This window comes from Hyla sarda, chromosome 8 (assembly GCF_029499605.1).
Source record: "Hyla sarda isolate aHylSar1 chromosome 8, aHylSar1.hap1, whole genome shotgun sequence".
Taxonomy (NCBI): domain Eukaryota; kingdom Metazoa; phylum Chordata; class Amphibia; order Anura; family Hylidae; genus Hyla; species Hyla sarda.
Genome location: NC_079196.1, coordinates 176,398,211 through 176,425,377, shown reverse-complemented (window position 1 = coordinate 176,425,377; position 27,167 = coordinate 176,398,211). Strand labels below are relative to the sequence as shown.

At 47.2% G+C, this 27,167-nt stretch overlaps 1 protein-coding gene across 2 annotated transcripts in view; it reads right to left on the bottom strand.

The window, feature by feature from the left end:
- The window catches only part of IQCK (IQ motif containing K), a 128,499-nt gene that overhangs the window by 65,114 nt on the left and 36,218 nt on the right, over positions 1 to 27,167 (bottom strand). For both annotated transcript variants that reach the window (XR_008847158.1, XM_056535681.1), the window contains exons 5-6: positions 14,490 to 14,542; positions 12,423 to 12,500 (exon numbers count right to left, since the gene is read on the bottom strand). Coding sequence is in view for 1 of the 2 variants with exons in the window: in XM_056535681.1 (XP_056391656.1) it covers positions 12,423 to 12,500; positions 14,490 to 14,542 (131 nt within the window). In the remaining variant the exon portion in view is untranslated. The remainder of the gene's footprint in view (positions 1 to 12,422; positions 12,501 to 14,489; positions 14,543 to 27,167) is intronic.

The following is a 27,167-nucleotide window of genomic DNA, read 5'->3' as shown; positions in this document are numbered from 1 at the left end:
TCACAAAGTCCAGTCCTTAACTGACCCATGTCAGGTCCCCCAAAGATGAACACCACCACCCACAAGCACACCCTCCCCACCTAGCACTCCTCCCAACCCACTTATACACAAACTTATACACACTGAACCACAACCCACTTTAGGCCCAAGTTTGGTCGCCTGTAAGCCCTTCATACCATATCAGCTTAAAAACAAAACAAAAAGCTAGCGTGCACATGCATTAGCCCACCACCAGGGAGAAGGATGGCAGACTTGATACATTCAAAATAATTTTACACTCTTTCCCTAACTCCCCCTACAATTCTCCCTAATCCTATCCCTCCATTCAAACTAACCCTGTTCTCATCCTATCTCTATCCCTATAACACTGTCCCTAACCAAAATAATGGTACTCTACCCAAAAGGTCTAGTACCTAGGGCACATCAAAAGAAAACCCTCTCAACAGGAGAGAAGCCCTACTGGTACCAAGACTGCCATACTCCAAAGACCTGATCTTCCCGAGGTCACCGGTGATGTTCCTACAGACCTCCACCTCGGAGAGGATTTTCTGTTGGGTCGACACTAAACACCGTGCATTCCACGTGTAGTACCTAACCACTAAACTAACTAAGAATAAAGTGCCCCGATCTCGGCCACCCAGGTTCCTGAATGCCCCATAAGCCCACTCCGGATAGGCAAGGCCGGCAAGTTGACTCCAGCCGATGGAAGCACCCACCCTGTTGTAAACCCCTATATTAAAGGGACAATGAAGCAGGAAGTGGTCCATGCTTTCCAGCGTGTCCCCGCACTCTTCTCGGGGACATCCCCGGTCATCAGAGTTCCTACACTTCAAATTGTCCCTCACATATAGCTTCCCCTGAAAGCAGCGCCAGGCCAAGTCCCAAAATTTCTGGGGGATCCTTTTCATGTTTAAAAGGTACAACCCCACCCTCAGATTCCGACCTGGGCAGTCCCTGAGCGCCAGAGGCTTCTGGAAGTGGGTCAACAGAACCCGTTTGTCAAGGAACTGCCTTGACTGGGTCCTGATCTCCCACACTCCCAGACCCCACCGACGTATCGCTTTCAGAGTCGGGGTAGCATAAACCGGAAGATATCCGTGTGGCGTACGGAGGTCCTTCACTTGCCCTCCTGTCTCCCATTCCTGGAAGAAAGGCCGAAACCATTCCCTGCAGGAGAGTACCCACGGAGGAGCCCTCTCTGACCAGAGGTTTGAGATGTTAGCTTTCAAGAAGGTGTTGGTTAAGAACACCACAGGGTTTACCATAGATAAACCCCCTAGTCTCCTCGTGCGGTACGTAACCTCCCTCTTGACTAGGTTCATCCTGTTTCCCCATAACAGTTGGAAAAACAGGCTGTAGATCCTAGTGTAGTAAGCCTCTGGCAAGATACATACGCTGCCCAGATAGATAAACAAGGGGAGCAGGTACGATTTGATCAGGTGTACCCTTTCCCTGAGGGTCATAGACCAACCCTTCCATTGGTCCACCTTCTGAGCGGCATCCTGGAGCTTACCATCCCAGTTTTTGGTGGGATATTCATCCTGGCCGAATATGATGCCCAAAACTTTTGCTGACTCTTGGGGCCCTGGAAGGGTGTCCGGGAGATCAAACGTGGGATCCCCCTCTCCCAGCCAGAGACTCTCACACTTATCCCGGTTGATCTTAGACCCGGATGCCTCCGAGTAGCGGTCCACCTCCGACATCACCACATCGACCTCCTCTCGCGAGGACACGAAAATGGCGACATCGTCAGCGTACGCCACCACTCTCTGGGCGACATCCAGCTCCGCCAGACTCATCCCGACTCCCACCAACGGCCCACAATCTACCCTCCGGACGAAGGGATCGATCGAAAACACGTATAAAAGCGGGCTCAAAGGACAACCCTGACGGACCCCGGAACCCACCTCAAAAGAGCTGCCAAACCACCCGTTCACCAGTGGGAAACTCTCTGCCCCTGCATACAAGATCTTAAGCCAATTAACAAAAGTACTCGGTAAGCCATATCTCAGGAGGACGGACCAGAGGTACTCGTGGTTCCACCGATCAAACGCTTTGGCCTGATCCAGGGACAGCAAGTACCCCTTCCAGAAACCCGCACTACTCCGCTCCACTGCCTCCCTGACACTAAGGACCGCACTTAAGGTGCTTCGGCCTGGAACAGAGCAGTGCTGAGCCCCCGAAAGGAGCCGGGGTGCAAACTTCACCAGCCGATTAAACAGTATCTTAGCCAGAAGCTTCCTGTCCGTATTGAGAAGAGCTATGGGCCTCCAATTCTCAATACGGCTGGGATCTTTACCCTTTGACAGAAGAATCAGGGCTGACCTCCTCATTGAATTCGGCAGAGTGCCCGAGGAGAGACACTCATTGAATACCTCAGTCAAGAGGGGAACTAAAGACTCCTTAAAGGTCCTGTACCACTCGGATGTTAAGCCATCCGGACCTGGCAACTTCTTAGGGGCAAGCCCCTCGATCGCCAGTCTCACTTCCTCTTCCCTGATTTCTTCTGCCAAAACATCAAGAGAGGGGTCTACCCCTGGCTTTGGAATGGTTTCAGCCAGGAAAACCGACATCTTGTCTCGATCTAGATCATTCCTCCCCAAGAGGTGCGAGTAGTAGGATCTGACGACCTCCAAGATCCCTGATCTGGACCGATTCAGAGATCCTGTACTATCAATCAGTCCTAAAATGACTTTACTACTCACTGACATCTTACAGTTTCTGTAAGGGTCGGGCGAGTGGTACTTCCCGAAATCCCTCTCAAAAACCAAAGATGCGTGCCTATTGTACTGACACCCCATCAGCAAGGATTTCACTCTGGAGATATCCTCACGACTACCTCCAGTCGAGACAAGAAGTTCGAGTTTCCTCCTCAGACCCTGATACAGGCGATACCTGTTCAGGGACCTGAGGCTCGAGAGCTGGCGGAAGAACCCCGCAACCCGCTTCTTGAATATCTCCCACCACTCTGACTTACTACTACATAGGCCCAGTAAAGGTACCTGACTCTGAAGAAAATCCTCAAAGGACTGTCTTATCTCTGATTCCTCCAGGAGGGACAAATTCAGCTTCCAATAACCTTTTCCCATCCGGGGGGTCTCTGAAACATTCAGGGAAAACAAAATCATACAGTGGTCGGAGAACTCCACCTCAACCACGGACACTGCGGAAGAGACGGCTTCCTCCTTTAAAAAAAACCTATCTATCCTAGACCTGTGACTACCTTGATGATAGGTGAAACCCGCGTGGCCTGAGGGACTCCGGATGTGGGCGTCCTCTAGACGAGCTTCTCTAGCTATGCTAATCAGTGCCACACTATCGCAAGTCAGCGGACCATTGGAGCCTCTCCTATCTTGGGACCTCGTGACATTATTGAAGTCCCCTCCAAAGATCACTTGCCGACTCGTAAAAAGAAAGGGCTTAATCCTCATAAAGAGATCTTTACGGCCCTGCTTAGTTTACGGGGCGTAGATGTTAATGAGCCGGAGCTCTTGTCCCTTCATGAGGACATCTAAGATCAGGCACCTCCCCATTTCTAACTCAATAACCCGTCTGCATTCAACAGGAGCGGTAAAAAGGACCGCCACCCCACTATACGGCTCAGCCGCAAGAGACCAGTGGGAGGGACCGCGCCTCCACTCTCTTCTGGCTTTTACCAGGGAGGCTAGATCTGACAACCTGGTCTCTTGTAAAAAGAAAATGTCGGCTTCAACACGGCCGAGAAAATCAAAGGCTGCGAATCTAGCCGTATCTGATTTTATGCTGACACAGTTAATGGATGCCAACATCAGTGGGGTGAGTGCCGCCATCCTGGGTGATTGAGTTAGATGGCCTCACCCCTTAAACCTTCTTCCTCTCCTTCCCTCCACCCCCATCTGAATCGGAGGAAGACCCTTTGCCTCTTTTTAAACTCAGGGATATATCCATCCCAGAATCTTTACCTCCGGCATCTGGTGTTACCTCAGCCCCTGAGGAAACTGCCCCAGAGGAAGGAGGCTCGGCACCTCCTGGGGGCCGCACTGCCTCCTGACCCTCGAGAAGAGGAGGGGAGATGGTATCCCCAAGGGCCTCATATCGATTTGAAAGGACGATCAGAGGGTTAGAGACTGAGTTGTTCCTTCTATGGTCTGAGGCTACAACTGAAGAGGAGGACGGCGCTCCCTTACTCTTAACCTTCTTCCTCCTCTTCTTCTTTTCCTGGCCACCATTTACTGTCTGCCCCTCCTTCTCCTCCTCATCCACAGTTTCCGATTCAGAGGCATGACTGGAGGAAGGAGCATCTTGACCTTCTTCCCTATGCAGTCTCCCTATCTCCTCATCCAGTTCGGCCCCACCCAAAGCCTCAGAGTTATTCTGACCTCCTTCTGAGCCAGTGTCTGGAGTGGGACCCGAGCCACCCCTGGCACCTGGGCATTCTCAAGGGCCCTCTCCAACCTGCGCTTCTCCTCTCGCCTCTGCATAGAGGGGGTCTTATGTTTTTCCTTCACTGGCTTTGGTGCCCCCTCTCCTCCACTAGTCCCCTCCCCCGCTGGGGCAACCGTTAGGCTCTCCCCAGCCGGGGCGGTCACAGTGTTAGAGAACGAGCGTGGACACCGGCTGAACGGGTGACCTAAGTCACCCCACAAGTTACACCGAATCTGCCCACAGGTGGCCGCCAGATGACCCACCCCACAGCAGAGGGCGCATATCTGCTGAGTGCAGTTGGCACTAAAGTGGTTTGGGTCACCACACCTGTGACACAGCTTCGGCTGCCCCTTGTAGAAGATCTGAATCCTGTCGCGTCCTAGAAAGGCGGCCGAAGGGATGTGGGCGACCGTGTTCCCTGAACGCCTGAGACGAACGGAAAACGTCCAGGCTCCAGACCATATATTGTGCTCGTCAAAGTTCTTCCGGGGGACGTCCGTCACCTCCCCGTACCTGCCCAGCCAGGTCATAATGTCATAACAAGAAAGTGACTCGTTACGGGTCAAAACGGTCACTTTCTTTACCATACTCTGGCGAGATACCGCTTTTACAGCGAAATCTCGCCATCCGGGCTCGTTTTTCATCAGCTCATAATTAGACCAAAAGAGATCTAGTCCTTCCGGCCTAACAAAGCTGACGTCAAACTCGGAGGAGCCGAAGGGGTGAATCAGGGCAAAGATGTCCCCAGCCCTGAAACCCATCTGGAAAAGAAGCTCCACCACCTTTCCCCTTTGGGGGCACGCATCTTCGCCTTTCCAGACCAAAAGTGCCACATTCCTGCGACCTACCTCCTGCCCGGCTGTCTGGAGGGACCATACGGTCTCCCCATTCTTCTCTCGGAACGCTCCCAGACCATGTCTCTCCACCCAAAAAGACAGGTCCATCTCCTTTCCCTCTACCTGGAGCGTCCTTTCTCCTCTCTTTAGTGCCTCCAGGAGGCGCCGTTGCAACTGACCTTCACCAGATGCAGGAGGTAAAGATCCTACTGAACCCCCAGCCGCCACACTTGCATAACTCTTGACGACCGGGGGGGCAGCCGGACCAGACACCGTCCCTACATCCCCGACTAGGCCACCTGTACTGCCACAAAAGCCACTCTTATTCCTACCATCCACACTACTACTACTACTCTCATTCACACCACTACTCCTCCCATCTGCATCACTACCACTCCTCTCATTTACACCACTACCACCCCTCCTATTCACTCCACTATCACCACTCTTATTCACTTCACTGCCACTCCTCCCGATCACTCCACTACCACTCCTCCCATCTGCACCACTACCACTCCTCTCATTCACTCCACTATCACCCCTCTCAATCACACCACTACCACTCCTCCCATCTACACCACTACCACTGCTCCCATCTGCACCACTACCACTCCTCCCATCTGCACCACTACCACTCCTCCCATCTGCACCACTACCACTCCTCCCATTTGCACCACTACCACTCCTCCCATTTGCACCACTACCACTGCCACATACACCCCTCTCATCCACAGCACTACCACTCCCATCTTTCACACACCTTGTATTAACATTGCTTTTATTGAAAGTATTTTTGGGATCAGCAGCTGCTTCACCCACTACCTCTGGGCTGGCCTGGACATGCTTTAGCTTGGCCTTTTTGTACATTCTCAGGTCACCGGCGGCTGCCATTGTCGGCGACGCTGACTTCTCCTCCATTCGAGATGTCACCGCCGACATCACCTCCCGAAGCTGAGGCTGCCCCTCCGGGCGCACCTCCGCCACTCCTCCTGCCACTGATGTGCAGGGACTCCCCTCTCTCACATGGGAGATCCCTGCAGTGCCTGCGCCACACACTGCGCCCAACTGCACGGGCTCAGCAGCAGGTTCTGACACCTGGACGCTCCCCCCCTCTCAGGGGAGTGCCCCGCAGCACCGACACTACTAGCAGCGCCCAGGGGACTGCCCCCCGAGCAGAAGATCTCACCACACACCTCAGGCGCCTGTACACTCCCCCCCCCCCCCCTCTCAGGGAAGTGCCCCGCAGGGCTAGTAACATTGCCCACAATACTCGGGGAACCGCTCCCCTTGCAAACTGCCGCATAACTATTGCCCACCATTAGCCCGTCCTGCTCTTCCCTACCAGCAGGACGCGTGACTGTAACACCCGCGGCCATGTTGGATGAAGCACTGTACCCCCCGTGCTGGTCCCGTTCCACAGCAGAAGCCGGATCTGGCAGGGTGGGGGGCCCAGCAGCCTGAACCAACTTTTCAGGTGGCCCAGACTGCTGCATAGGAGAAAAAACAAACTTAATCTGCTCCTCAGCCTTTTTCTTCTTCTTCTTTTTCTTCCTCTTCCTCTCCTCAGGGCCCAGGTCGTGGCCAAAACTGAAATTTTCCAGACGGGTGGGTGACTCCTGCATCACTATGGCCCGCAGGAGCCCCCCACAGACCAGTCCACTGTCACTGCCATCATTACTGTCACTTTCCTCAGAGGTGGCTGGTAAGGCGACTTGGGCAGGGTTGATGTAATCCGCACTCGGGGTGACAGAGGTACACGGGGTATCACACACATCACCTTCACTCTCATCACCCTCACTGCCGCCATCTCCCTCACCACCTTCCTCCATCTTCTCCTCCGTGACACACAAGCACTCTTCCTCCCCCTGACTATCCTCTTCCTCCTTCACAGGGGTCCGCATGGTTTTATAGCGGTCTTCATTCTTAAATTTTTCTTTAAACATGCCTGCTCCCTCTACAATCAGCATTCGGGCTCTCACCACCTCCTGCTCCTCTGCCTTCAGCTCACACACCCTGGCAGCAAACTTAGCCCTCATAGCCTTGGCAGAGTTATCTGTTTGGTAGCGAGCAAACTTCAGGTCTTCCCTTATGATTTTCAGCTTTTTTCCCAGCTGCTCATATTTTACAAGATTTGCCTGCATGCGGGAACCGAAAGTAGCTAGCGACTCCCTGGGACCCTTCACTCCCCCATTGCTGGGGTTCCATAATATCAGACACAGTCCCCGAAGACATAATCATAAGCTTCTTACCGGACGCCTTGCGGTTTCCAGCGACGGACGGGGGAGTGGGCTCCACATTACTGTGGAGCCTGCTGGATCTTCTCACCCTGTCCTGGCAATCGGCCGTAGCTCTCTCACTCCCACCCCCCGCCGGCCTAGTACGAGGGGTGGAAGTCTCGGGCTCCATAGCAGGAGGCTCTCCCAAGGAAGCTGCCACCCTCCTGGGGAAAAGGCTGTGGGAAACACTGCTTCAATCCTCTCTCTCTGGAAAACTCTGGAAGTCAGACACACTCAACAGCTGCTGTGTTCCACAGGAAGTGCTCTCTGCTGACACCTCTGTCCATGTCAGGAACTGTCCAGTGCAGGAGCAAATCCCCATAGCAAACCTCTTTTGCTCTGGACAGTTCCTGATATGGACAGAGGTGTCAGCAGAGAGCAATGTGGTCAGACAGAAAAGAAATTCAAAAAGAAAAGAACTTCCTGTGTATTATACTGCATCTTATAAGTACTGGAAGGATTGTTTTTTTTTTAATAGAAGTAATTTGCAAATCTGTTTAACTTTCTGGCACCAGTTGGTTTAAAAGAAAATGTTTTCCATTTTAAAGGAGTAGTCTAGTAGTGAACAAGTGGTGAACAACTTATACCCTATCCTAAGGATAGGGGATAAGTTGCAGTTCGCGGGGGGTCCGACCGCTGGGGCCCCCCGCGATCTCCTGTAAGGGGCCCTGACAGCCCGTGCGAAGGGGCGTGTCGACCCCCGCATGACGCAGCGGCCGACACGCCCCCTCAATACAACTCTATGGCAGAGCCGGAGTGCTGCCTTCGGCAATCTCCGGCTCTGCCAAAGCGATGTATTGAGGGGGCGTGTCAGCCGCCGCTTTATGTGGGGGTTGACACCCGCTATATGGCCGGAGAGCCTGGCCCCCGTACAGAGAGATCGCAGGGGGCCCCAGCGGTCGGACCCCCTGCGATCTCAAACTTATCTGCTATCCTTAGGATAGGGGATAAGTTTTTCACCACTGGACTACCCCTTTAAAGGAAAACTGACAGCAGCATCACTTACACTAACCTGATACAGGGTAACAATGTAGGTGATGCTGATTCTAGAGAGCTGTGTCCATACCATCTAATATGCATGTGATTCTTCCGCAATGGCAGATACCAGGGAAGAGAAGGATCAGGCAGTCGGTTGTCAAAATGCTTGATCCTTTGGTTCTGGTGTGATTTTGTAATTTTTTATTTTGGCAGAGGCTTGCTACCTTATTTCTATTCAGAACATATGCATGCCAAGCCAAGTGTGCATGTGTATGGGGGTATCATAGCCAGCCTAAGTCTACTCCTAAAGCTTTTACATGCTCAGGATACTCCTCTGAGGCCTCTTATCTCTCATAATTTACAGTAAGGGGTACATTACCCCACATATTACATAACTCAGTGCTATTTACTTGATTGTATTGCTTTTTGCACTATTACTACTAAGATGAAGCATGTTCTTGCAAAGCAAAAGTATTTAGTCAAGTGCAAAGTTATTTAATGTGCTATCATAATGCATTTACTGGCAGAAGACTACCTGCTAAAGTCTGCTTATGGTTCCAGTTGGCTGAGAGATAGTCTAATGATAATTAAGAAAACACAGGGTCTGACAAGGTCCGCTCAAACCCATCCACTGGAAAGTGTTTAATGGCTGCAGGGAGACTACTTCACTTGCATAGTAAAACCATTGCGGATATACGTTTATTTTAAAGATTATATTTCTGTTCCAGATTCAGCTAATGGCTTCCTCCCAATCACAAGGGGATAAGTAGAATCGGAAGAGAACAAACAGGCTTAAAAGGAACCTGTCATACCTAAAAGGAACCTGTCTACACACAAAATGTTTAAAGTGTATCTGTAATGAGCAAAAACTTCTATATATATTTGTAATATACATTGGTTAAAAAATGTGTATATTTTTGTCCCTCAGCTATTGCCTGTGTGTCTCTGTGAGGGGACCAAATAAAAGTGTGGGTGTGACAAGCAGGACTCTGTGCAGTGAGGACAAGTAGGGCTCTGTACACTAAGTCTGTTCACTGAGGACAAGTAGGGCACTGCACACTGAGGACAAGCAGGGCTCTGTACACTGAGGACAAGCAGGGCTCTGTACACTGAGGACAAGCAGGGCTCTGTACACTGAGGACAAGCAGGGCTCTGCACACTGAGGACAAGCAGGGCTCTGCACACTGAGGACAAGCAGGGCTCTGCACACTGAGGACAAGCAGGGCTCTGCACACTGAGGACAAGCAGGGCTCTGCACACTGAGGACAAGCAGGGCTCTGCACACTGAGGACAAGCAGGGCTCTGCACACTGAGGACAAGCAGGGCTCTGCACACTGAGGACAAGTAGGGCTCTACACACTGAGAACAAGCAGGGCTCTGTACACTGAGGACAAGCAGGGCTCTGCACACTGAGAACAAGCAGGGCTCTGTACACTGAGGACAAGCATGGCTCTGTACACTGAGGACAAGCAGGGCTCTGCACCCTGAGAACAAGCAGGGCTCTGTACACTGAGGACAAGCATGGCTCTGTACACTGAGGACAAGCAGGGCTCTGTACACTGAGGACAAGCAGGGCTCTGTACACTGAGGACAAGCAGGGCTCTGTGCACGGAGGCTCTGTGACACGCTCCCAGATCACACATCAGGATGACTGACAAGTCAGGAGCTTGCACAGAGCCTTACTTGTCCCACCCTCACTTCCTGTATTTGGTCTCCTCACAGAGACACATAGGCAATAGCTGCAGGGACAGCATTTTCTCACCCCAAAATATATAAACTTTTTTAAGCAATGTATATTACAAATATACATATAATGGTATTATCTACATTATATAAAAAGTTTTTGCCAATGACAGATACACTTTAAGGAAGATAAGATGAACAGATTGATATTTACGGTGTATTTGAAAAGTTATCAGACCCTTCCACGTTTTTCACATTTTAAAAAAACCATCAAGTTTTTTATATTTGTAATATACATTGGTTAAAAAATGTGTATATTTTTGTCCCTCAGCTATTGCCTGTGTGTCTCTGTGAGGGGACCAAATAAAAGTGTGGGTGTGACAAGCAGGACTCTGTGCAGTGAGGACAAGTAGGGCTCTGTACACTAAGTCTGTTCACTGAGGACAAGTAGGGCTCTGCACACTGAGGACAAGCAGGGCTCTGTACACTGAGGATACGCAGGGCTCTGTACACTGAGGACAAGCAGGGCTCTGTACACTGAGGACAAGCTGGCTCTGCACACTGAGGACAAGCAGGGCTCTGCACACTGAGGACAAGCAGGGCTCTGCACACTGAGGACAAGCAGGGCTCTGCACACTGAGGACAAGCAGGGCTCTGCACACTGAGGACAAGTAGGGCTCTACACACTGAGAACAAGCAGGGCTCTGTACACTGAGGACAAGCAGGGCTCTGCACACTGAGGACAAGTAGGGCTCTGCACACTGAGGACAAGTAGGGCTATGTACACTGAGGACAAGCAAGGCTCTGTGCACTGAGGACAAGCAGGGTTCTGTACACTGAGGACAAGCAGGGCTCTGCACCCTGAGAACAAGCAGGGCTCTGTACACTGAGGACAAGCATGGCTCTGTACACTGAGGACAAGCAGGGCTCTGCACCCTGAGAACAAGCAGGGCTCTGTACACTGAGGACAAGCATGGCTCTGTACACTGAGGAAAAGCATGGCTCTGTACACTGAGGACAAGCAGGGCTCTGTACACTGAGGACAAGCAGGGCTCTGTACACTGAGGACAAGCAGGGCTCTGTGCACGGAGGCTCTGTGACACGCTCCCAGATCACACATCAGGATGACTGACAAGTCAGGAGCTTGCACAGAGCCTTACTTGTCCCACCCTCACTTCCTGTATTTGGTCTCCTCACAGAGACACATAGGCAATAGCTGCAGGGACAGCATTTTCTCACCCCAAAATATATAAACTTTTTTAAGCAATGTATATTACAAATATACATATAATGGTATTATCTACATTATATAAAAAGTTTTTGCCAATGACAGATACACTTTAAGGAAGATAAGATGAACAGATTGATATTTACATCGTATTTGAAAAGTTATCAGACCCTTCCACGTTTTTCACATTTTAAAAAAACCATCAAGTTTTTTCAATACTCCATAATACAAAGTGAAAACAGAATTTTACAAATCTTTTGCTTATATATCTTTACAGATGATTGATGAGGTTCAAGTAAGGGCTCTGGCTGGGCCACTCAAGAACATTCACAGGGTTGTCCCTAAGCCACTCCTGGATTATCTTGTGTTTACGGCCATTGTCTTGTTGGAAGGTAAACCTTCAGCCCAGTCAAAGGTCCAGACAATTCTGGATCACATTTTCATTAGCAATATGCAAAATTTTTGTTTTCTTTTTTTTTTTTTTTTTTTTACAAAATTTCTAAAATTCTGTTTCTTACATCTCAGTATGAGGTAATGAGTGTAGAATAATAGGAAAAAACATAAGACAATGTGAAAAAAGTGAAATGGTCAATGCAATGTAGATGCAGGTTTCAGTAGTGGGACCTGCATCTATCAGACTTTTATGGCAAATCCTGAGGATATGCCCTAAATGTTCAGATGGGAACACGTCTTTATTGTAAGAAGCTTCTTTTGTTTTGTACTTAATGATCAAACCATGAAGCTTGTACAGTATAGAAAAAAATGGTAACGTCAGTACAAAAAAGCAAAAACGAAGGAAACTAAAGAAAACAAACAAGGTTACTTTACAGTAGTATATCGCAATACAATAGGAATAAAAGCAAGTGTATCAATAAACAGACAGTGTATAGAGCAGTGGCCAACATCCACCCCTAAATGCTAAAGAACAAAACACATAACAGAGATCGATACAAGGACATGCAATGCCGCTTATTTAGGGTACGAGACAACAACATCTAAGGTCTATTTTGTACTTACTGATCTTTTAACCATTCCTGAACAAACGGAATCTCAAAGAAATCTTTACACTGCTGATCATTCCTTATTGGATTCTGACTGAAAGATAAAACATAAAAATATATAGATTTAACAAGCACAAGTTATTGGAAATAACCCTTGGAGACATTTACATGGATGCAGGTGGGTTGATCTCTTAAAGGGGTATTCGGTTAGGGGATGAGATGTCTTATGGCGGGGGGTCTCGCTGCTGGGGACCCCTGCGATCTCTGCAGCGCCACCCCGCCGTCATCGCTACAGAGCAAACTGGCTCTGTGCATGATGACGGGGTGATGCAGGGGACGGTGCATCGTGACGTCACGTCCCTGCCCCCTTAATACAAGTCTATGGGAGGGGGCTTGACTATTGCTACGCCCCTCCCATAGACTTGTATTGAGTGGTCGGGATGGGACGCCAGGGGGGGCAGAGCCGTGACATCACAATGCTCCTTCCCCTGCATCGTTCCGTGATCACGCACAGAGCTAGTGTGCTCTGTAGTGATGATGGAGGGGTGGCGCTGCAGAGATTGCAGGGGTCCCAAGCGACCCCTCCTTTTAAGCTCTTATCCAGATTTTAACATTTATTTTTATAGTGGTTGGCTAACTATATGTCTTATAGCTTGGAATTCCATTTCCTATAACAGCACTAATCTATATATATATATATATATATATAAAACTCAACGTGTGTGTGGTGTGTGTGTATGTATGTATGGTCCACAAAAACGTTCAAACGGTTAAAGATATTAACATAAAACTTGGTACACATGTTACTTATATGTCAACAACAAACATAGGATAGGTAATTTAACCCTTACTCACCCCGATTTGCCAGGGGCGGGGCTTATGTTTAAAGTCCCATACAAGTCTATGGGAAATATGTTACTGCATAACTTCCAAACGGCTGGAGATATTTCCATAACACTTGGTCACATGTTACTTATATGTCCACTTAAAATACGGGATAGTTAATTTAACCCTTAACTACCCCCACTTGTGAGTTTCAGGGTTTTTGTTTAAGGTCCCATGCAAATCAAAGGGAAATCTATGTTCCCATATAATTTCCATACGGCTGGAGATATTTCAATACCTGGTACACATATTACGGGTCGGGATATGAGGACGGGGTGGGAGGTCGGGATAGGAGGTCGGGATAGGAGGACGGGATAGGAGGTCAGGATAGGAGGTCGGGATAGGAAGTCGGGATAGGAAGTCGGGATAGAAGGAGGGGATAGGAGGGTGGGATAGGAGGTCGAGTTAGGAGGTCAGGATATGAGGTGGAGATAGGAGGACGGGTTAGGAGGTCGGGATAGGAGGTCGGGATAAGAGGTCGGGGTATGAGGACGGGGTATGAGGACGGGGTATGAGGACGGGATATTGGTTGGGATATGACAAAGATATATGGGGACGGGATATAAAGTCAAAAGCTTCCTCCTCTGTTGATTTTCCTCCCGAACAAGGATTAGGAAGGAAAAACGGGCAAATTTATGGGACATGTATGTTCCCATATAATTTCCGTACGGCTGGAGCTATTTCAATACCTGGTACACATATTACAGGTCGGGATACGAGGACGGGATTGGAGGTCGGGATAGGAGGTCAGGATAGGAGGTCGGGATAGGAGGTCGGGGTAGGAGGTCGGGGTAGGAGGTCGAGGTAGTAGGTCGAGATAGGAGGTCGAGATAGGAGGTCGAGATAGGAGGACGGGATAGGAGGACGGGATAGGAGGACGGGATAGGAGATCGGAATAGGAGGACGGGATAGGAGGATGATATAGGAGGTCGGGACAAGAGGTCGAGATAGGAGATCGGGATGTGGGGTTGGGATATGACAACAATATATGAGGACTGCATATGAAATCAAAAGCTTCCTCCTTTGTTTAATTTCCTCCCCAACAAGGATTAGGAAGGAAAAACCGGGCAACGCCGGGTACTCAGCTAGTGTTTTATATAAGGTAAACCTCTAGGGAAGTTCAAGGGCGCATGACCCATACTGTCCTGGGGCCTAGAAAATTTCCAGTCCACTGAAGAGCCATCAGGAATCTACTTACTTATATAACCACTGAGTGAGGAAGTCACAAGCAAGGAATTTTGTCCTCTTTTTCTACAAAAACAAAAGACACATGTTATTACATGGTAACCACACTGTATTTGGATATGTATACAAAATTTCTGTTAAGGATTTTTCCCATTGGGCAACATGAAAAAATAAATTACCATATTTTTCGCCCTGTAGGACGCACCGGCGTATAAGACACACCCTATTTTTAGGTGCAAAATCTAAAAAAATTAAGATTTTGAACCCAATAGTGGTCTTCAACCTGCGGACCTCCAGATGTTGCAAAACTACAACTCCCAGCATGCCCGGACAGCCGTTGGCTGGCCGGGCATGCTGGGAGTTGTAGTTTTGCAACATCTGGAGGTCCGCAGATTGAAGACCACTGCATAGGAGGTAATACTCACGTGTCCCCGCCGCTCCGGACCCATCACCGCTGCCCTGGATGTCGCTCCATCGCTGTCGCCGTGTCCCCGTCGCTCCGGAACTTCTCTGCTGTCGTCCGGGTATCCTCGCTCTCCGTCGCCGTCATCACGTCGTTACGCACGCCGACGCACGTACGCGACGACATGATGACGAGGAAGGAGAGCGCCGGCCATACAGGGGATCCCTGAACGGAGAAGACACCGAGGAGGCAGGTAAGGTCCCTCCCGGTGTCCTGTAAGCACTAACCCGGCTATTGAGTCAGGCTGTTCGCGGCGGTCCCGAACAGCCCGACTGAACAGCCGGGTTAGTGTCACTTTCCCTTCAGACGCGGCGGTCAGCTTTGATCGCCGGGTCTGAAGGGTTAATACAGGGCATCACCGCGATCGGTGATGTCCTGTATTAGCCGCGGGTCCCGGCCGTTGATGGGCTCAGGGACCGCCGCGATAGGGGTGTATTCGCCGTATAAGACGCATCGACTTTTCCCCCCCAGTTTTGGGGAAGAAAAAGTGCGTCTTATACGGCGAAAAATACGGTATGCAAGAAATCCAATGTTGCAGGCAGGGCAGATAAAAGTGTAACATTCAAGACAAAACAGTACACTCACCATACCATTCCTCTTCCACTTTTCTGCCATACATCCTTGGTTCTGACAATTCCTGTTTACCCAGCCTTAGAGATCAACAGAAACCAGCAGGGTAATGTTGGCACAGAAGTGGCAGGAGTTGGTAAGGTGAGTATACTACTTTTTTTTTATTTTAGATGATCAGCTGTTTCTCAGAGGCAACTCTACACACATATATATATATATATATATATATATACACATATATATATATACACATATATATATATATATATACATATATATATATACACATATATATATATACACATATATATATACACACATATATATATACACATATATATATATATATATATATATATATATATATATACACACACACACACACACACACATACACACCTCTATGGCCAGTTCCCTTTTCTTCTGCACCTTTGTATTTCAAGTGGCATCTTCTACATTTTTACACGTTTTATATGTTTTCAATCATTATTGTGAACAATAAAGTATTTACATTATATTTGCATTAGTGACGGGTGCTTATTTTTTATTCTCAGAACTGTACAAAGGACCAGTGGACATCCTAAAAGATGTGGAGAGAAGGAGATTTAAATATCAATATGTTGTGATTTCTGACTCAATAAACAAGTTCAGGGGGGCCTATAAAAATATAATAATACTCTCACGACTGACTGGAGGGGGGGGGGGGGAGACAGGGAGAGTGAGCCCTATACTGAAGTAAAAACACTCTTCCCTGCCTACTTGCCCATCCATCCTAAGCGATGGATCGACAACTTGGAGCCGGTCCCACGCTGTGCTACAGTGCAGTGGCGTAAAAACAAATAATGTGCATAGTCGGTCACAGGCCAGAAACGGAAAACTACTAGACAACCAGATGTATACTAGACAGGAAACAAATACTAACAGGGCAGAATATAAACAGGCAAAGTCATCAGGAATCTAGGACACTGTCCACAAACAGATACAAGTACAAAGGACAAAGAGCAGATCAACCAAACAGGATATAAATATAGAACACTGTTCACACCGAACACAGATAACTAGCAAACAGATTAGGTCCAAAACACAAGACTGGGAAACAGACGAGTCCACACAGACTCCAGGAACAAACAGGAATAAAAACTCAATCCCCCCCCAGAAAACCTCCAGAAAACACAGGTATGTCTTGTTACTCCCAATCTCCCAGAGTCCACCATGGAGCACGGAGATATCTTGTACTAAAACTCAATTCCCCAGAGTCCAAATAAAAGGTCACAGGGATGTCTTGTTACAAAAACTCAGAACAAGGATACAAGACTCACAGTGTGAACAGCAACATAGCAGAATGGACATACTAATCCTAAAACTGACTAATGTATAACAGACTAAAATCTTTAATAAAAGACTATTTAACCATGGCTAAAAATTCTGATCATATCACAAGATACTGTATTTATAAAAAATTTTTAGCCTAAAGTCTACCTGCATGTTATACGCCGATAAGCCGCTGCAGTTCAATGATTTAAAGCGGGCGCTTTAAATCAATGAACTGCAGCGGCTTTGCAGGTGCAGAGACCTGCCGTCGCTGCCGGCTTCTCTGCCCCTGCCTGTCCTGGGGTCTAGAGCCCTGCTGCCGGCCCTTCTCTCCCCCTGGCTATCGGTGCAGCTGCCCGTTCTCTCCCCCTAGCTATCGGTGCCGCTGCCCCATTGCCGGTGCCGATAGCCAGGGGGAGAGAAGCGGCGCCGGCAATGGGGCAGCGGTGCCGATAGACAGGGGGAGAGAAGGGGCGGCGGCACCCATTGCCGGCACCGCTGCCCCGTTGCCTCCCCCATCCCCGGTTGTATAATTACCTGTTACATAGTTAGTATGGTTGAAAAAAGACATACGTCCATCAAGTCCAACCAGGGCCGCGCTGCTTCAGGCCTCCGGTGTGCGTCCCCTGCGTCGTTGCTATGCGCTGCGAGACGCAATGACGCGCTGTGCACTGCATAGCAACGACGCAGGGGACGCACGCCGGAGGCCTGAAGCAGCGCGGACCCGACCCCGGCAACAGGTAATTATACAACCGGGGATGGGGGAGGCAACGGGGCAGCGGCGCCGGCAATGGGTGCCGCTGCCCCTTCTCTCCCCCTGGCTACCGGTGCCGCTGCCCCATTGCCGGCGCCACTTCCATAGTCAGGGGGAGAGAACGGGCAGCGGCGCAGATAGCCAGCGGGAGAGAAGCGGCGGCAGCAGGGCTCTAGACCCCAGGAAAGGCAGAGGGAGAGAAGCGGGCAGCGACGGCATCTCTCCCCCTGCCTTTCCTGGGGGCTTCTGCGGGGTCAGCAACAGTGTATCGGTGTATACGCATGCACACACACGCACCCTCATTTTACCAAAGATATTTGGGTAAAAAACTTTTTTTTGCCTTCCTCTGAATCAACACAGTTGTGTTTTAGGTTGAACTCGATGGACTCTTGTCTTTATTTCAACCTGACAAACTATGTTACTAACATAGGAAAGAGTTCTTTACAGTTAACCCCTTAAGGACGCATGACGTACTGGAACGTCATGTGTCCACTCCCGATCTATAACGCGGGGCCACGACCGGGACCCGTGGCTAATAGCGCGCAGCATTGATCGCTGTGCCGCGCGCTATTAACCCTTTAGACGCGGAGTTCAAAGTTTAGAACGCCGTGTCTAAAGTGAAACTGAAACCATGCCGGTTAGCTCAGTGTTCGGGATAGCCGCGGCGAAATTGCGGCGTCCTGAACAGCTTACAGGACAGCGGGAGGGCCCCTACCTGCCTCCTCGCTGTCCGATCGCCGAATGACTGCTCAGTGCCTGAGATCCAGGCATGAGCAGTCAAGCGGCAGAATCATTGATCACTGGTTTCTTATGAGAAACCAGTGATCAATGATGAAGATCAGTGTGTGCAGTATGGGAGCTATAACACTGCAAAAAAAAGTGAAAAAAAAAGTGAATAAATATCATTTAACCCCTTCCCTATTAAAAGTTTGAATCACCACCTTTTCCCATAAAAAAAAACACAGTGTAAATAAAAATAAAAATAAACATATATGGTATCGCCGCATGCGGAAATGTCCGAATTCTAAAAATATATCATTAATTAAACCGCACGGTCATTGGCGTGCGTGCAAAAAAATTCCAAAGTCCAAAATAGTGCATTTTTGGTCACTTTTTATATCATGAAAAAATTAATAAAAAGCGATCAATAAGTCCTATCAATACAAAAATGGTACCGTTAAAAACTTCAGATCACGGCGCAAAAAATGAGCCCTCATACCGCCCCATACACGTAAAAATAAAAAAGTTATAGGGGTCAGAAATGACAATTTTAAACGTATTAATTTTCCTGCATGAAGTTATGATTTTTTCCAGAAGTACGACAAAATCAAACCTATATAATTAGGGTATCATTTTAAGCGTATGGACCTACAGAATAAATATCAGGTGTCATTTTTACCAAAAAATGTACTACGTAGAAACGGAAGCCCCCAAAAGTTACAAAACAGCGTTTTTTTTTCTATTTTGTCTCACAATGATTTTTTTTGCGTTTCACCGTAGATTTTTGGGCACAATGACTGATGTCATTACAAAGTAGAATTGGTGGCGCAAAAAATAAGCCATAATATGGATTTTTAGGTGCAAAATTGAAAGAGTTATGATTTTTTAAAGGCAAGGAGCAAAAAAACGAAAATGCAAAAACGGAAAAAACCTTGGTCCTTAAGGGGTTAAAGCAGTCAAACTATGAAATGCCCTACCACTAGAAGTAGTAATGGCAGATGCTATACAGCATTCAACTAAATGGCAAGATGCCAATACAAGCAACAAAAGGAATTGAGGGTTAAAAATAATATAAAAGTTGAACTTGATGGATTACTGTATGTAACATGTGGTATTTCTCTTTTTTCCTTTATTTTGCTTGATTTTATCCTGAGGCTGTTAGTGACCCAACACAAACTGGAATAATATTGAGGGACTGTCTAGTGAGCAACAGACAAACATCCATACAAAGATATGTAAAGACGTAAACTAAAATAGTAGTCATCCATACAGAAGTAAACTGCAGAGTAAGCTAAAAAAAAATAACAATTACGGTATGTAACACAAATGCCAGGATGATGAAGTTACTGAATTCGAGACAGATCTTATTATGCATAGTATTTAGAGCTGGACACCTAGATATCAGTAGAAAAAAAAACATGATATAGTTACAAAGGGGAAAGGGAAGTATATATGGGGTCACTAGTTCACAGCAAAAACCTACAAGCAGCTGAACAGGGAAGCTGGATGTTGTTAGGAAAAATGTGACACATAATGTGACCTACATTCATGAACCTCTGGCACCAACTGTGTCCAATCCTAACATTAAGAGAAACATAGGAAGCGCTCACAATGTGAATTGTTTGCTGTGAGATAACATTTTTATAGCAACATGTGTATGAAGTACCTCAGACCTCAACTCAAACTCCATAAAATGCTCTGTAATGTGAATTTTGCAGTTTTATACTGAACGGATTATGGAAAGAACTTGGAAGGACTATTCCTCGAGCTTGAAGTGCAAATGGATTACACAGAGGTGAATCCCTCACTATTGATCCAAAGGATTTGGAACAACTACATACCGTAAGCACTGAAGGGTTAACTTGCGCTGAGAGCTTTTGTTTGGTCTCGTTGCTTTGGTTACGCCTGTCTGCTGAGACTGGTCAGCTGACCTTGATGTGAGCACCTGATCTGGACCTGTTTAACCCCTTAAGGACCAGGCCATTTTACACCTTAGGACCAGAGCGTTTTTTGAACATCTGACCACTGTCACTTTAAACATTAAAGGGTACCTCTCATCAAATAAACTTTTGATATATTTTAGATTAATGAATGTTGAATAACTTTCCAATAGCATGTTAATGAAAAATATGCTTCTTTCTATTGTATTTTTCCCGATCAGTCCTGTCAGCAAGCATTTCTGACTCATGCTGGAGTCCTAAACACTCAGAGCTGCCAGCCTGCTTTGTTCACAGCCAAACAGGCTGTGAACAAAGCAGGCTGGCAGCTCTGAGTGTTCTCCTTTGTGAACAAAGCAGACTGGCAGCTCGTAGTGTTTAGGACTCCAGCATGAGTCTGAAATGCTTGCTGCCAGGACTGGTAGGGAGACCCCTAGTGGTCATTTCTTCAAAGTGGAAAATTAAATAGAAAGAAGCATATTTTTTAATAACATGCAATTGTAAAGTTATTATGCATACATTAATCTATAATATATCAAAAGTTTTTTTGATGAGAGGTACCCTTTAATAACTCTGGGATGCTTTTACCTATCATTCTGATTCAGAGACTGTTTTTTCGTGACATATTGTACCTTATGTTATTGGTAAAATTTTGATGATACTTGCATCATTTCTTAGTGAAAAATTCAAAAATTTGATGAAAAAATTGAAAATTTAGCATTTTTCTAACTTTGAAGCTCTCTGCTTGTAAGGAAAATGGATATTCCAAATAATATTTTTTTGATTTACATAAACAATATGTCTACTTTTATATGTTTGCATCATAAAATTGACAAGTTTTTACTTTTGGAAGACACCAGAGGGCTTCAAAGTTCAGCAGCAATTTTCCACAAAATTTTCAAACTCACTATTTTTCAGGGACCAGTTCAGGTTTGAAGTGGATTTGAAGGGTCTTCATATTAGAAATACCCCATAAAAGACCCCATTATAACAACTGCACCCCCCCCCCCCAAAGTATTCAAAATGACATTCAGTCAGTGTTTTAACCCTTTAGGTGTTTCACAGGAATAGCAGCAAAGTGAAGGAGAAAATTCACAATCTTCATTTTTTACACTTGCATGTTCTTGTAGATCCAATTTTTAAATTTTTACAAGGGGTAAAAGTAGAAAATGTATACTTGTATTTGTAGACCAATTTCTCTTGAGTAAGCACATACCTCATATGTCTATGTAAATTGTTCGGCGGGTGCACTAGAGGGCTCAGAAGCGAAGGAGCGACAAGGGGATTTTGGAGAGTACGTTTTTCTGAAATGGTTTTTGGGGGCATGTTGTATTTAGGAAGCCCCTATGGTGCCAGAACAGCAAAAAAAAAAAAAAAAAAACACATGGCATACCATTTTGGAAACTAGACCCCTTGAGGAACGTAACAAGGAATTAAGTGAGCCTTAATACCCCACAGGGGTTTCACTACTTTTGCATATGTAAAAAATAACAATAATAATTTTTCACTAAAATGTGTGTTTCCCCCCAAATTTCACATTTTTGCAAGGGTTAATAGCAGAAAATACCCCCTAAAATTTGTAACCCCATCTCTTCTGAGTATGGAAGTACCCCATAAGTGGACATCAAATGCACTACGGGAGCGCTACAATGCTCAGAAGAGAAGGAGTCACATTTGCAAATTTTGCTGAAATGGGGGGGACATGTCGCATTTAGGAAGTCCCTATGGTGCCAGGACAGCAAAAAAAAAAACACATGGCATACCATTTTGGAAACTAGACCCCTTGAGGAACGTAACAAGGGGTAAAGTAAGCCTTAATATCCCACAGGGGTTTCACAACTTTGGCATATGTAAAAAAATATATATATAATTTTTCACTAAAATGTGGGTTTTCCCAAAAATTTTACATTTTTACAAGGGTTACTAGCAGAAAAGACACCCCACAATTTGTAAATACATTTCTTTGGAGTAAGGACATACCTAATTTTTGGATGATTTTGGCTCCGCTGGTGCACACCAGGTCTTGGTATAGGCATGAGGTCAGTCAGGGGCCTTGAGCTTTTCATAGCCGAGGATGTGGGACCCCCCCTCAAGGAGCGTTAATGGGGGGAGCACTGAGCCCTAAAATAGGGGAACACTATGGGGGACAACGGCCGTAACTGGGGTATACAGGTGGGGTACAGAGGCCTGTAATATGGGGTACAGTGGGCCAGAAAATTATAAATTATAATAAAAAAGGATATATTCCCAGAATGATGACCCAGAGCATAGCCAAAACTAAAAAAAATATGCCCGCCCCAAACCCTATGCTCTGAATCATCATTCTGGGAATGTGACTTGTGTGGCCGTCCCTAACCTGTTGCCTCAAATGCGCACCCGCTCAGGTGGAGAGAGAGTGCTGCGCATTTGAGGCAACATAAAAAAGTCCCCGATGATAGTGACTCAGTGACCTATGACCCAAAGATCAGGAACCTTAGGACTTCTTCTTGGTACTGGAGGAATGTCCCTGTGTTGCCAGCGTACTGGGATAGTACAAAAGCGTTGTACATGGCAACCTGTACCAAGTAGACCGCAACTTTTTTGTACCATGCCTGTGCTTTCCGCATGGCGTTATATGGCTTAAGGACTTGATCTGAGAGATCAACTCCCCCCATATACTGATTGTAGTCCAGAATACAATCGGGCTTGAGGACCGGTCCCACGGTACCTCGCACAGGGACAGGGGTGCTGCCGTTCCCATGAATAGTGGTGAGCATAAGGACATCCCTCTTATCCTTATACTTCACCAACAACAAGTTAGCATGGGTGAGGGCACGGGACTCACCCTTGGGGATAAGCGTCTGGACCAAATTTAGAGGGAGGCTTCTCTGGTTCTTCCGCACGGTCCCACAAGCGGACGTGGATCTGGCGGAAAGGGATTTAAACAGAGGGATGCTGGTATAAAAGTTATCCACGTATACGTGGAAACCCTTATCCAGCAATGGGTGCACAAGGTCCCAAACGAGTTTCCCGCTAACACCCAGAGTGGGGGGACATTCTGGGGGTTCAATACGGGAATCTCGTCCCTCATACACTATAAACTTGTAAGTGTACCCGGAGGTACTCTCACAAAGTTTATAGAGCTTCACGCCATACCGCGCCCGCTTCGAGGGAATATACTGGCGGAAGATGAGTCTCCCCTTAAAACTGATGAGAGACTCATCTACCGAGAGGTCCCTGAGCGGTACATAGGCCTCCAAAAATTTGGCCCCAAAGTGATCGATGACCGGCCTCAATTTGTAAAGCCGGTCATGGGCGGGATCACCTCGGGGCGGACATGCCGCATTATCTGCATAATGCAGGCATTTCCGAATGGCCTCGAACCGCCTCCGTGTCATTGCCATACTGTAAAGCGGGGTCTGATAGAGGACATCCGCTCTCCAATAATGCCAAGCACTTTTTTGTCCAGGCCCATATGCAGCGTGAGGCCCCCAAATGTCCTCATTTCCGCTGCATCAATGACGCGCCATTCATTGGGCCTGGCCAAAACCGAATAGGGGTGGTGATTGACCAGGCTGTCACTGAAAAAAAACTGAAAAAAAACTTTAAAAAGTCCAGATCAGTGAAGCCAGCATGGTCAATCCGGATTCGCCAACAAACTCAGGAATCCGTGGCTGATAACCCTCTGGGGGGCTCCAGACAGGGTAACCAAAAGGGGGCTCCGATGCACTTGTCTGGGGGGGACGGACTCCTACTAGTGTCGTACTAGTGTCGGCCACTAGGTCACTCTCATGGGGGGTGCCTGGCCTCCCCTGGCGGCGTCTCCGCCGTACAGGGTACTCATCATCACTACTAGATGATGAGGAGGACGAGGAAGAACACAAAAATGTAGGATCTTCCTCGTCCTCACTGGCAGATTCGGAGTCGGAGGCTAAAAAAGCGTAAGCCTCCGCTACCAAAAATGCCCGGCGGGCCATCGCCTTTTTTCTACGGTGGCGGGGGGGGGGGGGGGGAGGGGGTGTGTGCAGGGGTGGCGGGGAAGTATGTACTGTGTGGTGCTTGGTGTAAAAAGTGTATAACAGTAATGGAAAAAAAAAAAAAAAAGCTGCTGCCAAAAAGAAAAAAGGGGTGGTGCATGCACCCCTAATAGGACCCAGGATAAGGGATCAGACCCTAATAGGACCCTGGGGGACCTATTAGGGGGTCAGGGGAAAAAAGAAAAAAAAAGCTGCGGCCAAAACAAAAACGGTTGACGCACGCAGCTCCCTGAACCCCTAATAGGACCCTTGGGGACCTATTAGGGGGTCGGGGGGGGACTTTTTTTTTTACTTTTTCAACTTTATTAACCCCTACCTGTCCCTGCAATCCGCTGTCCCTATTCTAAGGCTCCTGAGGGGGCTCCGGAGCTCCGAGGGGGATCCACGGTCTTCTCCTCACTGCTGCACCCGCTGACTGAACACAGAGAGCGGGTGTAGCAGCGAGAAGGGACCGTTAACCCCTCCTCTGCAACACTGCTATTGGCTGGACGATCGCCGGCCAATAGCAGCGTTGCTGGGGAGGTGACAGTTTGTTCACCTCTCCCCAGCAACGGCAGGTGATTGGCGGTGTATCGTACACTGCCGATCACTATCTAGTTCCGGGTCATCGGGTCACCACTGACCCGAATGACCGGAATCACTGCAGATACCCCTCGGCGTTTGCCTGGGACGCCTGCTGAACGATTTCAGCAGGCGTCCGGTTTCACAACCTGCCCTGTGCACGGCAGGATGCAAAATTCCCAAGGACATATGAGTACGTGACTGGTCCTTAAGACCCAGGGCGCAGGGACGTACTCATACGTGCTTGGTCCTTAAGGGGTTAAGATGGCAGTCTACTCCCAGTCTTTGCCTGCTAAAGAGCTCAGTTTGTACTCCTAGCTAGCTTTCTACTGTATCTGTTATATCTGATATTTTGATCCATTGGCTCTCTGGTATTAGCAATTTTGTACTTCGACAACTCCTGGTTTTTGATGTGGATAGTGGACTTTGACTTTGTGTGAGTATTTGTTAGTTTTTTCTTCTGAGGGACTGTCACCGTGGTTACGGACCCATCGCCTAGGGTGGGTACGTAAGTAGGCAGGGATAGGAGAGTGGGTGAGTATAGTGTGCACGCCTTCCCTGTCCAGACGTGACACATACTAGTTGGTGTTGCAGTCAGTGGCAGTACTCCACTTACAGAATACCAGCTACCAGTCCATATTCTACTACTACTACTATTACAACTATTAGTGATACCTGCAAAGCAGTGGTTGGTAATCTGAATTCCTTGTGACCTTGCTGGCTTATTATAGTAGAACTTTCCAAAACTAACATTATATCAGGAGTGGAGTAAATGCAGTTTCTTAATATAATCATAGGAGCAATTCCAAACCAGAGAACATGCTCCTAGTCACAATTCTGGTTTTACCTGACATTTATTGAAGGGATGCCCTGCTAGAGAACCCTTATGGCAAGTCATACTAAAAAAAAAGTTATGTCTAGTAGTTCATATCAGCATAAGAGCAAGTTGGCATCCCATCCAGAGAGAGACATCACTTCTGTCCAAGTGCCCAATTGTACTCCCATTCATTTCTGAGCAACCATAGCCCCCCACTGTCTCAATCACCAGGTAATTTAAAGACTAAGGTGATGAAAAACAGCTATTATGTAGGAAGATATGGTGTAGGTAGCAAATGACTTTAGTGCTACTCACATCTCACACAATGATGATAAAGAGAAGAGTAAATTACATACAAACTAACAGGAGGGCTGTGAAAAGACACCAGATGTTACCAGAGCAATGATATCATTGTTTGCTGTGTGCAAGATCCAGTTTGTTAACTGCTCCTACGCCTGAATACATAGTCCTACAAGTCCTAGAATAGAAGACAATCGCCACTACATAATCTTAAAAAGTACGCCTTGTTTGGGATGAAGTGGTGTACCTTGTGTTTATCTGTAAAGAACATGTACACATCCACTTAGAATTGCAATTTAGTTATTATTATTATTGCACATACAGGACACATCATATTTATAGGGGTTATTTGATTTAAATAAATAACAATAATCCCCCTTCAGTTTATGATGCAATGGGGGCAGGATTTGTGGATGTCCCTTATGCGCTGGAAACACTGCTGTATGATAAAAGGAGGTCATCTGGTGACCCATGGGGAAACCTCTATTCTGATATTACACTGCACTACATGGTTTATTGACTCCCTGCTCTCCTGATTATGTTCCAAACACCCTGCAGCCAATCACTGAGGCTGCAATAGGCTGGGAACATCATCAGCAGAGCAAGGAGAGCGCATCAAGTAAACGGAGATCAGGCGGACCAGAGTATTTTATTATTTTACACCTCCTAGCAGGCTGTAATTTGTTGTTTAGTTAAACTGGAGGACCCCTTTAAAAGGTGTACTCCGGAGGAATTTTTTTTTTTTTTTAATCAACTGGTGCCAGAAAGTTAAACAGATTTGTAAATTACTTCTATTTAAACATCTTAATCCTTCCAGCACTTATCAGCTGCTGTATGCTCCAGACTAAGTTCTTTTCTTTGAATTTCTTTTCTGTCTGACCACAGTACTCTCTGCTGATACCTCTGTCCATGTCAGGAACTGTCCAGAGGTGGATAGGTTTGCTATGGGGATTTGTCCCTGCTCTGGACAGTTCCTGACATGGACAGAGGGGTCAGCAGAGAGCAGTGTGGTCAGACAGAAAAGAAATTCAAAAAGAAAATAACTTCCTCTGTAGTATAAAGCAGCTGATAAGTACTGGAAGGATTAAGCTTTTTTAATAGAAGTAATTTACAAATCTGTTTAACTTTCTGGCACCAGTTGGTTTAAAAAAAATTATTGTTTTCCACCAGAGTACCCCTTTAAGATTTAGAACCCAGGTGCAAGATATTGGTTCCAAACTCACCTCCAAATAGGGTTGTCTC